The sequence below is a fragment of the Cyprinus carpio genome, chromosome A24, assembly GCF_018340385.1.
Source record: "Cyprinus carpio isolate SPL01 chromosome A24, ASM1834038v1, whole genome shotgun sequence".
Taxonomy (NCBI): domain Eukaryota; kingdom Metazoa; phylum Chordata; class Actinopteri; order Cypriniformes; family Cyprinidae; genus Cyprinus; species Cyprinus carpio.
Genome location: NC_056595.1, coordinates 18,403,479 through 18,421,389, shown reverse-complemented (window position 1 = coordinate 18,421,389; position 17,911 = coordinate 18,403,479). Strand labels below are relative to the sequence as shown.

At 37.7% G+C, this 17,911-nt stretch overlaps 1 protein-coding gene across 2 annotated transcripts in view; it reads right to left on the bottom strand.

Moving 5' to 3' along the window:
- Positions 1 to 17,911, bottom strand: part of LOC109059251 (ephrin type-A receptor 3-like) — a 60,457-nt gene that overhangs the window by 1,729 nt on the left and 40,817 nt on the right. For both annotated transcript variants that reach the window (XM_042714516.1, XM_042714517.1), the window contains exons 9-16: positions 12,607 to 12,674; positions 12,025 to 12,150; positions 11,706 to 11,891; positions 5,946 to 6,007; positions 3,465 to 3,674; positions 2,480 to 2,629; positions 1,104 to 1,297; positions 66 to 203 (exon numbers count right to left, since the gene is read on the bottom strand). In XM_042714516.1, coding sequence (XP_042570450.1) covers positions 66 to 203; positions 1,104 to 1,297; positions 2,480 to 2,629; positions 3,465 to 3,674; positions 5,946 to 6,007; positions 11,706 to 11,891; positions 12,025 to 12,150; positions 12,607 to 12,674 — 1,134 coding nt within the window. The remainder of the gene's footprint in view (positions 1 to 65; positions 204 to 1,103; positions 1,298 to 2,479; positions 2,630 to 3,464; positions 3,675 to 5,945; positions 6,008 to 11,705; positions 11,892 to 12,024; positions 12,151 to 12,606; positions 12,675 to 17,911) is intronic.

Genomic DNA, 17,911 nt, shown 5'->3' with positions numbered 1-17,911 from the left:
TGTAAGATAATATACCATTGAGAACACAGTCAAGTGTCTTTTGAATAAGTGTAGCTTTTATTTACCTGGTGCTGACGTACAGAACTGAGTCCAGGGTGACGTAACCGGCGCTGGAAAAGTGTTCCTTGTACTGACCCATTTTAATCAAGTCCAGCCAGTCTTCCACCGTGCTGGCTCCTGCCTCAGGAGTCACTGGGTCCTCCCTATGGTTGGAGCAGGAAGTGCAGTCAGAACAACGGTCTTTTATAACCATGTCATTTCACATCTAGTATTGCATTTGTCGAATTGTCATGAAGAAAGCATTCTGCATTGGTCTGTGAGGATGTCAGATGTATGTATCCATTTGATTTTGTGTCTTGGTAAAATTCCATTAAGATTCATGCAGTTTCAATGTAAGTGTTTCAATGATGCGAGCACTTACAAACACAGTTCCGTAATGGGTAAGAACCCAGCTTTTTTCATGCATTCGAGTGTGTGCGTGTTTGTGTCATCTTATCAAAAGCTTATCATTGCCTGGACACGTTAGACTTTCCAAAACCAGAAGGGAGGTGGATTGCCCCAAATCATGTCTCCTTCACTCTCTCCCTCTCTGTTGCATAGCCTCCATTATAACCCACAATCCTGAGTAATTTAGATTTAAACCTATTTTATTTAATTGCAAGGGCACTAGGCAGAGTTTTCCCAGTGGTTTGTGAGAAAATTTAGTTTGCACATTCTGCTTTAACTGTGGCAAGCACTGGCTAAACAGTCCAGAGCCCATCTGCCTCCTATTTGGCAACCCTCAAAATGCGGCAGAGGGATAGACAGGCAATCAGATATCAGCCAAGACCACCACAAACCCCCCTCCTGACTGAGAGAAACATGCACTGGAAGGAAGAGGTTCGTACTGACGTACATCTGGCTTCAATCTAGATTAGCTGGATATCTGTTTCATTTATTTTGAATTTATTGGATTACTGCAAAAAAACACCTCCGATTTTAATCACACACCTGAGCAACATCATAACACACTTCATGAGCTATATATTGCAAACCGCCACACACATCCCAGCGGATCACCTCTATTGAATTAAGATCTAATCTGCGGAGGGCATTTGGCTCACCAGACTGCAGTGTTGGCCAGCTGCTTCATGCTGCATGGGTTCCGGATCAGCCTGTCCAGGGTACTGACAATCTCCACAAATTTTGGCCGATCGCTGCGGTTCTTTTCCCAGCAGTCTAGCATGAGCTGGTGAAGCACCACCGGACAGTCCATTGGAGCCGGTAGCCTGTAGCCTTCATCTACAGCTTTTATCACCTGGAGGGAAGAAGATTCCACATTAAAAATCATACATTAGCAGCATCTACGCTTCATGAATACTGAGCAGATTTATTCTCTCGCTTAATGCATTTGGCTTTTGTGTGGGGTTGGATTAATTCATTTTTTATCCATCTGTGACTGAAGTGAGAATGAGATTTTGGGTCAGACCGTCTTTGTTAGCGCAAGAAGAGAGCTGTTTAATTTAGTCCCTTTTATGAAATGATACTGCCGTAAGGGAAGGAATAAACTAGCTTGATGCAAACATTCGTATTATCTTAACTCTTGCCTTGAAGACTGTAACTGTCGAAACGCTCCATTTCCTGTTACAATAGCAAGGGAAGGAAGACAGATGGATTTTGTGGTTTACGCCTTGAATAGAACTTTCGAATTCCGCTCCCTCGACACAATAAAAGTGCATCCGCTTACAAGCATGCAAACGTTTTTGTGTTCCACTTTAAAATGTCGAGTATACAGGCTCGAATCATTCCCAGATGTCTCAATCTCTTTCCCGAGCAGCCTATTTCCAAATCCCAAGCAAAGATCTCTTCCCAAGGTGATAATAAATAAATGAAAATGGATTCTGGTGTGGAAAATCTGCCAAGAACCCACTGACACGGATTCAAATTCCCTCTTTTAAAGCGGCCTGTGAATTGAAATCTGAAAATGTTCACCCTCCAGATGCATTTAATCTTTTTACCTTTTAAGCCTGGGAGTTTTTTTTTTTTTTTAATTCCAGTCCCAGTGAAGTGTTCTGGCAGAGGTCTTTTATTACAAATCAGTGAGGATTCACAAGTTTAAAAAATAAAGTGGCCAGTTTGCAATGGTAAACAGAGTTGTTACTGTTAACTAAAACAAATAAAAAAAAAAAAAAAACAACATAAAAAACAAACAAAAACAAAAATAAAAACAAAATGAAATAAAATAAAAAAAAAAACTAAAATTACTATAAAAAAAAACTAATAAACAAAAGGACTTAAACAAAAATAAAAACATTAAATATTAAATATTAAAATAAAAGTGAATTCAAAATATTAATAAATACTATAATAGCACATACATAATAAAATAACACTAATGGTTATACCTCACAAAATTAATTCTTAAAACTTCCATTTTCTGTTTACTGTGAGATCTTTGTGCAGTGAAACTATGGTAACATTATATTCAGAATTTACTCACGTCCTGATTGGACATTTCCCAGTACGGTCGTTCCCCATAGGATATCACCTCCCACATGACAATGCCGTAACTCCACACATCACTGGCTGAAGTGAACTTCCTGTAGGTGATGGCCTCAGGGGCTGTCCATCGAATGGGTATCTTACCCCCCTAAAAAACAGCAAAAAAAAAAAAAAAAAATCAGTGATTCACAATGCTGTGAAGCAGCATCACTACAAAGCGATTAGGCAATCACCATCAACGAGCTAGCACTGCTATTTTTAAAATCATGCAGCTTTACAGTAGTGAAGCTATTTTATTATCTTAAGTTGTGGAATAGCTTAATAGCAAGCTATTTTTGAAATGTACAGTACTGTAGGTTGTAGCTACTTTTGCTAAAGGGGAGCATTTAGCTTAGCTTAGCTAACTGGGAGCTTAGCTAGCAAGTAACTAGTGTTTAGTGGTAAGCAGTTTTTTTTTTTCAAAATATGTCATAGTGACACCAGAGGACACATATGGAACATGAATGTTTGGACAGTTAAGGAGCAAACAAACCACTTGCTGAAACATAACTGGGCATAATTGCAAAACTCACTATGGCGGCTGTGGTAAAGGAAGTCCTTCCTTTCAATTAAAAAAGCCATTGCTTGTTAATTTTGCTCTGGAATGCTGGTCCAACCTTTATTTTAATTTTTTTTATACTCATCTTCCAGCAAAACCATGTAAAAATGCATTCACAGGCAGGGAAAGGCACACACAGACACTGAGTAGATGTTTAGCCATCCATCAGTCTGGATAGCTGTTATGACAGTCCTGTGTGACCTCATTTCCAGACTACAGGTCAGCAAGATTGTGTCTGATTTTTCCCTACACAATCAAATCATATTTCTTTTATTAAACAAAAAGCTGAACCAGCTTAACATATCACAACAAAACTGTTGCATAGTAAATCTAGTTAATCTGAGACTGGAGCGCAAACATCCAGAGCAGAAGCATGATCTCTCACCCGTGTAGTGTACGCCGCCTCAGGATCGTCCTCTAACACACGCGACAGCCCGAAGTCAGACACTTTACACACCAGGTTTCCGTTCACCAGAATGTTCCGTGCCGCCAAATCACGGTGCACATAGTTCATCTCTGAGAGGTACTGCATCCCCGCGGCTATCCCACGCATCATTCCCACCAGCTGGATCACCGTGAACTGCCCGTCGTGTTTCTGCACAAAATAAAGAGTTCTCATGTCAAATTCTCATCCCTGTGGCCTTGTTCAACCTCTATGGATCCTGGCACAGTCGGTCATGTTCAAATGTGTCTCGTGAGTAATTCATAATTCATTGGCTCCCTAATTAATAGTGTTGCTCACATGTTACAGGGCATGAGCTATTAACTGCAATCACTGTATAATCATTCAGGCTTTTATGTAACCAATGGCAAGTAAGTAACCAACTAACCAAATTAAGATGTTTCATTACACCCTGTGGCATTTTTTTGATTGTTAACTTTGTTTGCGTGGTAATATTGGGGTTATAATGGGATGCTGGTTTGTTAGAGCAGGGGTTTTCAATTAATACTTTTTCTGTATGTTAATATGTATATGCTATGTATGACTATTATCAGGGGTAAAATTGGGATTTGTTATGTGGGGGGGGGCAATGGTATCGAGCTTATGTATATGTGTATATATATATATATATATATATATATATGTATATATATATATATATATGTATATATATATTATATATATATATGTGTGTGTGTGTGTGTGTGTGTGTTTTGTTTTTTGCAAATATGATTTATTCTTAAGCAATATTCTCATCAGTTTTTATCAGCTGTGACATGTAAATTTGCGTGTTTTTTATATTTTATCCCAGGGCATTTTCCCACTAATCTCATTAATACTTTTTATTTCAAATTATTACATTTGATCCATAGATTCAATAATAATAATGTGATTATCCATACGGTATCAAATTTAATAATTTAAACTGAAAAATACAACGGCATTAAATAATATTATGAGATTATTTTAAATATTTTTGAATATACAAACAAGAAATGATGGGTGAAATGATACTTTTCAACTAAATTAAAACACCAGTAGGTGCCAGTAGTGAGTGTTTAATGAGTGAGTCATTGAGTCGTTCATTCAAACGATTTGTTCAAATGGCAGATTCATCAGATGTTTATTTACGGGCTAATGAAACTTTGACTTAACCGATTCGTACAAAACACGGAATCAATCAGCAATGAATCGGCTGGTTGCTGTGAGATGCGCTGTGTTTCCACCTAAAATTTAAGTGGCCTAATATTATTGTTTGCTTACTGAAATGTTTATAGAACTATTAAACAGTCGTAATGGTGAAAACATTGTGTGATGTTGCCTAACTAACTGTATTTTAATTATAAAAGCTTTCCATTTTTAATTTTTACCTCAGGATGCTGAGTTTCTTAGTGTTGCGCGTTTTGATTTCTCACGGAGAGGCTATGAGCCTCGCCTCAGGAGCACAACCTTATTCCGTCAATAGATGCATTATATATCCACTATTCACCACTTACTCCAAATGTAATAAAATCAGAATTATACTTGCGTTTTGGTGATTAAATAGTTATTTTTGTTTATTGATGTTTTAATCACGTTACTTGTCTGGAGTTAATGAAGTGTTAATGTCGAGCCCTGGAGTCTATGTGCTGGCCCAATTTAAAGCCTGTTTATTATGTGTATGTATGTGTATATAAATAGATGGTTATTAACTGAATATTTTAATGTAATAAATTCATATAATACTTTAAGATATGTATGAAATTCTACATTATTTATAGCTTCATTTTTGCTTGTAAAAGATGTGTCAGAAATCATATGATTATTTATTAATTTTTATTTCAAATATAATTAAATCACAGTTTTTATTAGTTTTAAAATATTTTGTAGCTTTTATTAAAGAAAAGGGGCAATAATATCTGTAAAATCACTTTGTATAATCAATTTACTGAAAAGTGCTATAAATAATAAATTTAAATGTAAAAAAAAAATCTCTTCAAGTTATAATAGGTAGAAGACACTGTCAATATAATAGAAAGTAAATATTTTCAGGATAATATTCCAATATTTTGCCTTGACTTTAGTATAATAATGTAAAGAAAAAATTTGAAATAACTTTATAATACCACACTTACTATTTTTCTCAGACAGTACAAATTATTTGCATATCCACTATATAATAATTTGGCAACAAAAAGCCTGAAAAACCTTTTGTGGCTTCTGTCTCAAAGCTTCTAAACTAACTTGACCTGGATGAACTGGGAAACCAAACACAAGCTGAGGGACACAAAGAAAAACCAGACATATAGTGAGGGGTGAACATGCGAGTTGTGGAGCCCAGTCTGGAAGAGCCGGATGACTGCTTTGTGTTCCTGTGATATTTCACAGCATTTCCTTTGGTGCAAATTGGCCTCCATCATTCGTAGCAAAATAGAGCACGCTCACCTTCAAAAAACTGTCCAGAGATCCATTTTCCATGTACTCTGTCACTATCATCACAGGCTTACCTAAGGGACGGAGAAAGAGGAGACAAAATGGGAAGTGTGAAATTTTGCAGAAAATAGAGAGAGAGAGAAAGCAGAAGCAAGAGAAAGACGTTGAATTTTTTTCACAGGCGAATAAGAAAAGACACAGCAGAGAGGCAGGAAGAGGCTGGCGCTTTTGTGTCCTATATTTAATTAATTTCCAAGATGACAGAGAAAAACATGCAGATAAAGAGAGCGGACACCTCCCCCACTCAACGCGACTTCACAGACCCTCGTTCCTGTTTTCGTTCACCTCTACCTGCTGCCTGTTACTCATAGTGACAGATAATTAGAGTGAGCTGTCCACTGAGAATATCTTTGTCCAGAAATACCTAAAATGTTAATGAGTTCCTTTAGGAGGGAGGATGATGAAGGGGGGAGACAAGTGAGGGGGGAGGTTTTTAGGGGGTGTGGTGATTAATTGCCCTGGGGGTGAAGATGAAGGGGTGTAAAGATCTGCTAATGGGAAAAGTGTTCAACTCTTTGCTATGTTGCAGACACAGCTGCCTGAAGCTCATATGGGGAGCTCGCACCTGCGCTACTGAAAGTAATTAAAAATTCTCCCTTGATTCCACCCAAATAACACGCTGTCAATCAGAGAGAACCCCCTTCTCACCCTGCATGTGACAGGGAAGAGCACATGCTAATCCATCCTGATTATCAGAGATGCTTGATTGATGTAATGTACAGCAGAAATGTTCACCTCGTGGCACCAGACACAGATGCAGTTTAACCCTAGAGATGTTAACCATTTCTGTGAGCAGCCCTTTATGCTGTAGCCTGTAGCCTATCCTTACAGGTTATAGGTTTGAATGCTGCGAGGTGATCCTTGAGGTATCACTATTGTGACGTAAACGCAGTTTGCTCCATGGGGACTGTTTATGCAAATTATTCATGTTATTTAAAATAAATAAATAAAATAAACTGGTCCAGTTAATATGCATTTTCTAGAGAAAACACAATCAACCAACCAAACAAACAAATAATATGAACATTTATTTCTATTTTACGATTTGATTAGTGATGTCAAAAAGTGTTTTCTTTTCTTATTTAATACATTATGTGTAATATATTATTATTATTATTATTATTATTATTATTATTATTATTATATTGTTCCAGTAAATGAATAGGTTATTGTTTTTTATTTTTATTTATTTAAATTTTATTTTTAGATTAAAATAATATAAATTAAACTGAATGAAAAAAAAAAAACAGAAAATAGGCTGGTCCAATTAATAAGCATGCATTTTCTAGGGATAACTAAATATCTAACTAAACTTTTTTTTCATTTGATTAATTGACTAGTGATGTTTTTTCATATTTATTTTATTATGTTATATATATTATATTATTATTATACAATATGATTATAATATATTGTCCCCGTTAAAATATTTTTTTCATTCATTTTATTTTTAAATTAAAACAATTCAAGTCAATTCAATAGAATAAAAAAATAACTACAAATTTGGAGAAAATAAATTCAGGGTGGTCCATTGAATAATTATAATTAATTTTATAGAAATAAACAAACAAACAAAGCTATGAAAAAAATTTCCCTTTGACTAACTGATTAGTGAGGTCATTGATTAGTGAGTTATTTTATATTATTTTATTTTATTTTATTTCATATCATATAGTATAATATGCTTTTTGTGCTTCAGCTGTTAAACAGTTTGCATGGAAACCATTTAAGCCTGCAGACTGGAGAGTGAGGCTACAAGCAAAGAGTCAATGGTTTCATTATGGTTTTGTAATCTTTACTTCAGCAAAGCACAAATAAATAGAAACAACCCTAACAAGCTAATTATAGCACCAAGCCCTAAGACGTTGCCATTTGTGGTTTCAGATGAATGGGGGTTGCACTGTATGTCCTAGCTGTCACTTTAAGTAAATCACAAATGTATCGGTCACATCATTTAGAATTTAAGCCACACGACAAGCGTGGCGAAGAATATCCGAAAGGATCGCGCATTAGCTTATCAAGGTGGGACAAATTACTTTGACACTGAGCTAGCTGGATGACCTGGCCTCCCTGCCTCAACCTACAATTGTTTGGCCACCAGAACTGAAATATAGAGCGCATTCAAACATAAACCGCAACATCTCCCTGGCATTGCTGTTGTTCACATCAGATCAAACGGATGTGCATTTCTGCACTCTAGCCATTGAGCTAGAGTATGGCTGACGGTTCTACTGATAAGTTTGTTAATGAAATTACCTAGCTATTTATCCATGCATGCATATTTATGGGTGATTGATGCTGCAGCAGTTGTAGGAGCACTTTAGACAGTATTCACACACACACTCAAACCAGTGTTGCCAGATTAGGCGGTTTTTCATTTTGATTGTGTGGGTAAAAAATGGTTTGGGTGGGTGGACAAAATTTGGGCTGGATTGGGGTCAGTTTGGTGGTTTTCAAACATCTAAACTGTATAGGCTAATTGACAAAAAAAAAAAAAAAAAACCCAAGTGTGCATGTACTGCATCCAATCAGTCAACATGACATTACTAAAAACACACACCCTGGAAAGTTGTCTGGTGCGGTTTGTCATCTTTATTTTGTTTTAAGGAGTTAAAATGGGTCCTTATCAACCTTCATTGACATGGCAATAAAATTCTGTCACATTTTGACAGTTAATGTTTTGGGCAGTTTTTTGTTGGATTGGGTGGGTTTTGGTAAGCTTTTGGGCTGGAAATCCCAATCTGGCAACACTGACTCAAATGTCCATTGTGTCCCACGGTGAGCCGGTCTACTCTAAATGTCTTACCACTTTGGAAAGGCCGTAATTATGGTCACTATCACAGGAGCAAGGACATGTATTTAAGAGAATCTGAAAACAGTGATATACATTAAAAGACCTACAAATTCAGTACGTACTCTGCACATCATCTGTAATCACATGCTTTGGAGGTATTTGATGAAATGAAAGCAATTTATCATTAAACATAAGAGGAATGCTTAAATAATAAAGCAAAAAATAAAATAAAAAGTTCAGGTTTGTCCAGTTAATATGCGTGCATTTTCTAGAGAAAACCATTCCGAAAAAGTTGATTGCCATTAAAAGAACTGCAGCTCCAGTATGTACTCTGTGCATCATCTGTAATCACATGCTTTGGTGGCATTTGATGAAATGACAGCAATTTGTTATGAAATATCAGAGGATAAAGGAATTTTTAGGGCTCTAAACAAGTAAAGCTCTAGCTTAAAAGCACACATTACTCTGAACAAAGCAATACTTTCAATGATTTAGAAAATACATCCTCTTATCTATTGTTCCCACTGTTGATGGCACAAAGAAAACTTTTCTTGAGGACTCAGCTGGAATGAACCTGAAAATAGAGCCGAGGTTGGCGTTTATCAGACAGCAGACTGCAGTCCGCTAATCTGATGGTTAGATGCACAATGGGTTTATAATAGAGATGATGACAGCTCTGTGTTTTTGTAAAGATGGGGATAAAGAATTGAATGGGGCATTAAGGTCTATTCTGATTCCATTCTCTGAGCTGCTGACACATTTGCATTACAAAAAGCTCAATCAGGGTCTAATTTTTTGCCGTCTGAGGTGGTAATGATAGAGCGCCTCTCTGAAAGCTGTGTTATGTGACAGATGCTTTTCATATTACGGCGCAAAACTCTTTGTCTTTCTTGCTGACGCTCCATCAGGCAGCATAAACACTCTTCAGCCTCTTTAATGCATCTCTGCTCAGCTCCATCAGTGCTGTGATTAGTCTGTGCATACGAGGAGGGGGCTGGATTGACAGCTGCTTCAGTAATGCAGTGCTGAAGGGTCACTGACCTCTCCTATCCCCATCCCCAACACCATCAGGCTGATCTGTGACCTGTGAAATTACTCCGTCTATCATATCTCACCCAATCAGCGGCAGACGAGGACACGTTCGCAAACCGACACACGTGTGTTATATTACTTGCCAGAAAGAGCAATGTGGAAGATATATAATCTGACTTTCATTCAGCCTCACTCACAAAAGTGTGTTTATATATGTGCGCAGAAAAGGTTGTCATTCACACATTTTGTTTGTATTTTTATTCAATTTTTTTTAAAAAAAATCAGGATTCTTCTAAATTAGGGAGTGTGTGTCATACAGTTATTAATTATTAGCGTAATACACACCCAAGCCATCTCTGTATAAGGCTATACTGTACATAATCCTGTTTATTCTGAAATTTAATTATATATGTATATATACACACACACACTCTATTTTAAGGTTCAGTTCTCACTATTAATTATCTATTAACAACGACTTTTGCCTCAAACACCTAATTTGCTGCTTATTAATAGTTAATAAGGTAACTGTTAAATTTAGATATGTGGTAGGATTAAAGGATCTAAAATATGGTGTGTGGGTGTGCGTGTGTGTGTGTGTGCATGTTGGTGTGTGTGTGTGTGTGTGTGTGTGTGTGTGTGTGTGTGTGTGTGTGTGTGTGTGTGTGTGTGTGTGTGTGTGTGTGTGTGTGTGCGCTTTTTTTAATTCCTATGTCCATGTAAAATATCATCTTGAATTAAATTGATTAATGAGAGTCATTATGAGGGCTACAGGAATTCTGTGTGCCTTTGGACAATCAATGCCTACAATAATGAAAGCCTTTCACTGACATATTTGTTGAATCAAGACATTCATAACCTCATAATTATGTTGCAACAGCACAGAATTAAAAACAAATGAGAAAATTACTGTACATTTACTTAATAAGAGATGAAAAGCTGTTCTAACAACATTAATAATAACTATTTAAACTGAATCAAACTAAAGGCCACCATTAGCATTTTGCATGAGTAAGAGGAACTGAAAGGAAATGTCGAGAGGATTAATGTTAATAATTCTGACACTGAATATTCATGATCCCTCCCAAAACTCACATCCAATTACATGTTTGTATTATCGGTATTCATCCAGCTGGTATGAATATGGATGGTCCTTTTGTTATAGAGCCTGTCAGTCTAATCCACAGAGGCTTGAAGGAGGAAAAAATCATAAGTGAGATCAGCAGTGGAAATTACCACTCAACAGTGACCAAAACACCTGTTGCAAGATACAGCTTTTTTAAACAAAGACAATAGTAGCCTTGAAATAAACACAATGGCAACATCATTCTCAATAAGCTGGCAAATTCAGGCAAGGTTCAGTAGCGCTATTCTAATCACGGCCAATATTAGCATCCTCATTATCAGTGAGCAGCGCACATCAATTTCAGATTCTTAGGAGTGGTGATACAAGCAATCAGAGGTAATACAGACCTAATATGCCTTTCTGAAATCCAAAGTCCAACAAAACAAGGTTTTGTTTTGTTTAGTTTTTTTTTTTTTTTCAAACAATTTAAGCCAACTCTCGCCATGATAAGTTATTTGTGACCTTTCCAAAGACATTATCTTACCAGCTAAAGTGATAATTCAAAGCGATAAAAGCAAATTCAAAGGCATACTGTCATAGCACATTTGTATTCTAAAGTAGAAGTAGGGCAGAAAATCACTGATATAAATATTGTCATACATTATTATTCGAATGAATATTCATGAACTGTGCTATTTTGTTTTTGTTGGAAGATAAGATTGTAAAGTCAATTATCTCTGTGTGGAGAACACAGGGGGTACAAACTATTTCCAGCAATGGAAGTTACATGTGCAAATGTGTTCTGGATGTAAATGCTTACATCTGGTGACGACTCCCTCCAATCGAATGATGTTGGGATGGTCAAATTGGCCCATGATGCTAGCCTCACTCAGAAAGTCACGTCTCTGTTGCTCTGAATATCCAGCTTTCAGACTCTTGATGGCCACCTGGATCTCCCTCTTACTGGGCAGCCTCAGACGGCCACTGCAGACCTCACCAAACTCACCTGGAAGTCAAGCAAGAGCCTGTCAACTAACTGAATTTACCCTCAATGCCTAATTTAATTTCATTACAATCCCTGGAGAGCTGTTCAGGTGGTTAACACAAGTAGGGCATGTTCTTGATTCATTTGGACTCACCGGCCCCAATAACTCTTTCAATCCTTATGTTGGAAACTTCGATCTCTTTGGCGAAGTCTCGCACCGCCTGGTTAGGGTCCTCGTATGTATGTGGGTGAATGTATGTGCGGGTTTCGGGAAGTTTGACTGCAATGCAAGAACACGGTAGGAGTGAGAATAACGGTCAGATTGATTTACAGACAATTTCATTACCTAGACTGAACCATCCATTTTCCTAAAAGGAGGGGAGTGCCGCATTTTCAACCTCATTAAACATTGTCTTTGGCAGGCAGGAAAAGTGTCATTAGACAAAACACACTAGGCAACTTTTGCGATCAGAGACATCAGCAGATGCATGTTCACTAACCGACAATTTGCTGGAAAAAGCATGCATTTTCTTTATTCATCCATCCAGCCAGACTGAATTATTTTCACCGTCTGACTGGCCAGAAAAAATACTTTCCTGATTTGATGAAATTTCTCAAACTATGTTCTTTGAACGCACTGCATTAGACATCTTAAAAAGTTTTGCCCAACATTTTGCTGATTACTCTTAAAAGATTTGAGCTCTTTTCCAAGACCAAAAAAACCTGCGTGCATTACCTCGTCCATGCTGAAACTGCATTTTCTCTTCCTCAGGGTCTTGCTTTGCTTTTATATATCCACAGCGCCTGGAACAATAGGATAAACACAATTAAAACAGACTGACACAATGAAATACATGTTTTCTCTCACACTAAATCAACCAACCAGCCAATCCCCCAAGACTTAGAAAATGTTGATGACTGTAGAATCAAATCTACAGCGGCCTGGTCTGGTCTCATATATCATCTTTTTACGGTGTAGTTTAACCATTATGTGCCTTCAGAGGACGATTTTCCCACCAAATTAAGGATTTCGCTGCTCTAATCCACTCTTTAGCACCAAGAAAATTCAATCCTGTCACCTCTGACTTTATCATTAACTACATCATTCCTCTCACAGTGGGATCATGAATAAGGAAATGCCCCAGATAATGAATATTCCAATACACTGGGGAGGAAAGGTGGCCAGCGTAGGACTGATAATTATGTTCATTATTCATTTAATACTTGTAGTGACACATGCTTACATATTCCCTTTTCCTGTCATGTCTTTAACAATAACGTATTGTCAAAAATGTAATGTCCCAGGCTGACTAGCCATAGTAATTATACAGCATATTGAAATGTGGAGAATGGCTGCAAAATGTCTACAGACTGGCACATTTGATGGGGACCAGGTGGAAAAAGCCATCCTAAATGGGTTTCTAGAGGACACTGGATCAATAATATGGGTGAATATCCATTTAGGAATAGAAATGCAAGCTGGAGTCTCTATTGTGCTATAGCAGATGACAAAATGCAAGGCATTTCCTCTAACTGCAGGTAAAGAAAGCTAAAAGGTCAACTATGGAGAGACAGTGTTATGAGTCAAAAGCCTTTGGGGGAATTCACACAGAACTTGTTCTTCCATCCAAAACCAGCTAGAGTGCAAGGGAATGGAACAGATTGAAGGGGTCATGAGGTACATTTTTTTTTTAAAGTTAACCTTTTAAAAGGTAGATATTTTTAAACTGACATAGCTTTTTTAAAAATGCAACAAGCAGACAGATACCACACAGTTGTCAAAAAGTCTTGTTGGATGACTGTGTACACAGATGACCAAAATAAAAAGTGTAAATGCTCCTTTAGAAAACCTATAATCCATGGATGAGTGCAATTCAGAACTAAATCAACTATGCTTCCTTAATTCCATTTCAAATACTGAACTTGAAATGAGGGATTTAATTTAAATTTTGGTGTTATAATATGATAGATAGAATTGCTGAATTGCAATTTTATTTGGAATTAGAAAAGCAGATATCTAGAATGATAGAATGATAGTATAACAGATAGAACTAAAGAATGATAGATAGAATGACAGATAGACAGAACAACAGAATGATATCTAGATCAATAGAACTATATATTAACATACCTACACTGATTAAACTATATCTAGACTGATAGATGTATCAGTCAGATAGATGAGTTATAGAATGATAGACAGAATGAAAGATACAATAATAGATAGAATGACAGAAGGATAGAGTGACAGACAGAACAACAGAATATCTAAAATGACAGAATTATATCTAGAATGATCAAGCGATAGATCGATAGATAGAATGAGTGAGAGCGACTGACAGATCGACAGATGGATAAATGGACAGAAGGACAGATTCAATTCAAAATGACACTCAGGAACTCTGAATTCTGCACTGCAATCAGACCATAATGACAGTGAGAAATCACCAAAACCCTGCAATCATACAGCTAAGCCAGTAATACTCCTGGAGCATCTGTGGAAATGATCATGCATCAGTGTTACCAGTATTCTGGATCTGGTATTGATTTTATACATACTTAACAATGCTAATCAATACAGGATACAGGGTCCCCTTCATTCAAGAGCCAGAGCGTGCTCAGCTGCCACAAAGCAGTCAAAGCATCGGGGCCCGAGGCCAGGGTTGGGGCAAGAGCAGACATGGGGGTCTATTACATAATGGGAAGACTGCTGGGTTCATTCATGCCCCCTCTAATCCGGTCTGTTGCATCTCCCTGTGGAGCTGCGGGGGGTAAACCTCTCCCTTTCAGCTGTTGTACAGGCCCGTCTGGTGGGGGGTTCAGAGGTACATGTGTTTCGTTTCCTCTCTGCAGCTTTTAATGAGTCTGAGGGTCTCAAGAGAGACCCCACCTGTTCATCAGTCACACATACACATGCACCCCCCTAAATAAATGCCTGGGGCCTAGTGTGCATCTGTGTGCAGGTACAACCCCCCAACCCCTCAGATCTTTAACCGTCCCATGTGCGAAACACAGTCTATTAAGTGCGAAACGCTTGAACAGGGGGCGCAGAGCTGGAGGGGTTCACAGAGGTGGGCTTCCCGACTGAAGCATGTGGTAATCAGGGAGAGTAAATCGACTCTGAAACCGACCCGCTTGCTCTCTAACCTGCTCTGCTGTCCCTCGAGGTCCCGTAGACAGATCCCTCCCCCTTGCACCTGCTGCAGCGCTGCTCAACACGCTGATGAAACACTTCCCGTGCCGCAGCGGGAGATCCAGGGGCTTCTAAAGTGAAGCGTGATCCCACCCTTCAACCTTCCTGTCACTCATTTGAATGCAATATGCACACTGCGCCGCTATTTGCATATTCTGTTATAACGGCAGATAAAACGGGGGAAAAAATGTGACAGACTAGTGTCTAGGACTCTGCAATTAACACATTTTTCAACTACGAAGCATTCCTCAAATAATCCCTTTTGTGTGGTGATAAAGACGTTTCGCAGCCCTACACCGCTGGAAGCCCTTTGTCTACAACCCAGTTTCTTTTTTCTTTCTTCTTCCCCTCTTTTGTCTTTCTCTCACTCTCACAGTGTGAAGCTTGTATCTGCAGGTGACAGTGCAGCAGTGCAGCGGTGCAGCTTTGTATGTGCTGACAGGGTTCACATCTTTCTCTGTGCCTTTGAGAAAGGGATGTTGAGTGCCATGGTGCAAAAGCAGAGAGACTCTTAAACTGTCTGGCCAGCTTGAGAGCTGACTTTGAGTCTACCATAAGCATTACGGGAAAAATGTAATGGAGAGATTGAGGAAATAGATATTTAGTGCTTGTCAACAATATTATTGCTAATACAAACCTACAGTATTAAATGTTGGTATGTAAATCATCCTACAGTGTTTATGCTACATGCAGCCTATAAAGTGGTGTGCTAGTACTTTTCAAAGGGATCAAACTTAAAATTTTGGCTGGGTAGATAATAAAACAGGTAAAAATAAAACAGCCTAATGCTACAAACCACTGGTAGACAGACAAAGTGACAGAACCACAGACAGAAATTAATGATAGTGTGATAGAATGAAAAAAATACTGATAGATAGAACAACAGATGGAACTTTCATTCTGTTAGCCTATATTTATAGCATTTATGCTATGGACATTAATGTGCTATTACTTTTCTAAGTGATAAAACTTAGAATTTTGGCCAGGTGGATAATAAAACGGGTATTCTGAGAATATTATTCTGAGAAAACTACTCAAAATAACCACATACCTGTAGCAACGCCTTAGAAACCACAAAAAAACACACTACACTATGCACCTTTTAGGTCTAGGTGAAATACAAAGATCCTAGAAATAGCATGTTTTTTACACTATCCACCTCAAACTTCTACTTTAAACACAAATACACTATGCACCTTTTAGGTCTAGGTGAAATACAAAATTGTCTCTTTAAGGGTACCACCCTACTGACAAGCTGTTCTGACAGTGTATCCTTTGCAAGCTTTTTCTTTTCGTAAATGATTTTTGAGCCTATACGCACATAAAGAATGTGGCTATATAAACTAGATCCCATCGGACAAAGAACCAAGTGGTTTTCCCGAACAACCAGCATAAGATGATGTGCTACGAGCATAAAACACTGTCGTTTTAATGTGGTAACTGTCCTCTGACCATAAACTAGTTCATTACATAATGACACTCCAGCTCATTGAGCTAATGAGGTAAAGCAGCTTCCAGCTGGGTTTCGAGATCTGTTCCGCATGTAGCAGACGGCAGACCAGCTCTGGCTTTCGCCTGCTACAAGGACATGCCAAGCCACTGGCATGGTCAATACATCCCAGTAGGGTGGCATGAACAACAAAACAAAATTCAACTAATGTCTTTGCATGTTACCATGTGCCTGTTCTCCTAAAGGACAGTGCTAATTTGGAACAGTTCACTGAAGCATGCATTTTATCTGAAAAAAATTAAATTAAATCTGTAAAGAAAGAGTAGATGTATCCGTGAGCCATAACGTTTGCTGGCCAATATCATGGATTACTAATGATTTCTCTCTAGAAGTTTGTAATTTTGTAAGTTTTTTCAGAGAAGCACAAGGGCATATTGACACATCTGATGAAGACAAACCAACAGACCAAAATAAATCTATCATTACCAAAAAAAAAAAAAAAAAAAAACAGTTATTATATTCTGCATAAGCATATCTGAGAGGTCATAGTATAGTCTTATGATTTAACATACAAATAAATAAAGATTGCTAAAAAATACAGAACTTATAACAACATAATGACAAAACGTGGATGTACTACTTTATATATACTGTCAATAATAACTTTTGGTTTCGAAGTGTATCAGAAATTATAGAAAGTAATTCCAAATTATTTGTAATACTTTCTTGTCTTTTTTTAAACCAAAGGAATATTGGCAATTAGTGATAGTACATCAGAACAATTTATTTATTTATTTGTATTTTTTTGCAACTAGAAATTGACAGTGTGGTCCCTAGAGAAATCTCTATAAACCTTTCCTCCTACCTGAGTATAAAAAATAGATTTACAATCTGGCTAATTGCAAAAAGAGGAAATGATCGTGTGTTCGGAGGAAATGGACACTCATAAATTCGAAGCTCCTCTGACAGGTGTTTTAAAAACACTGACTCTATCATTTGAGAAGGGTTCATTACGCTAATTGAAATCCAGAAGAAAATTGAGCTGATTGATGGCACATCCTATTCTCATCTCCAGCCAATGCACATGCATCCAACATATCATCCACCTCTATATTCCAGAATGTTCTGCTGACGCGTTGAGACACATCTACAGCTGGCCTGCCATCAAACGAATGGAAATGAAATTCTAAGTGAAGTTGCATGCTGAGAGTGAGTGAGTCATGATGTGCTCAGGGGCTACACGGCCAGCGATTTCTGCCTAGAAAGGCTCTCGAATAGCCAGATGGAATTGTTTGGAAAAAAACAACCCTGTTTAACAGCCGAACACGCTCATGCAACCATTTCAGAATGGTTTTTGTGTGTGTACTTGCATGTGTTGCTATATTTCTCTGTTAAACA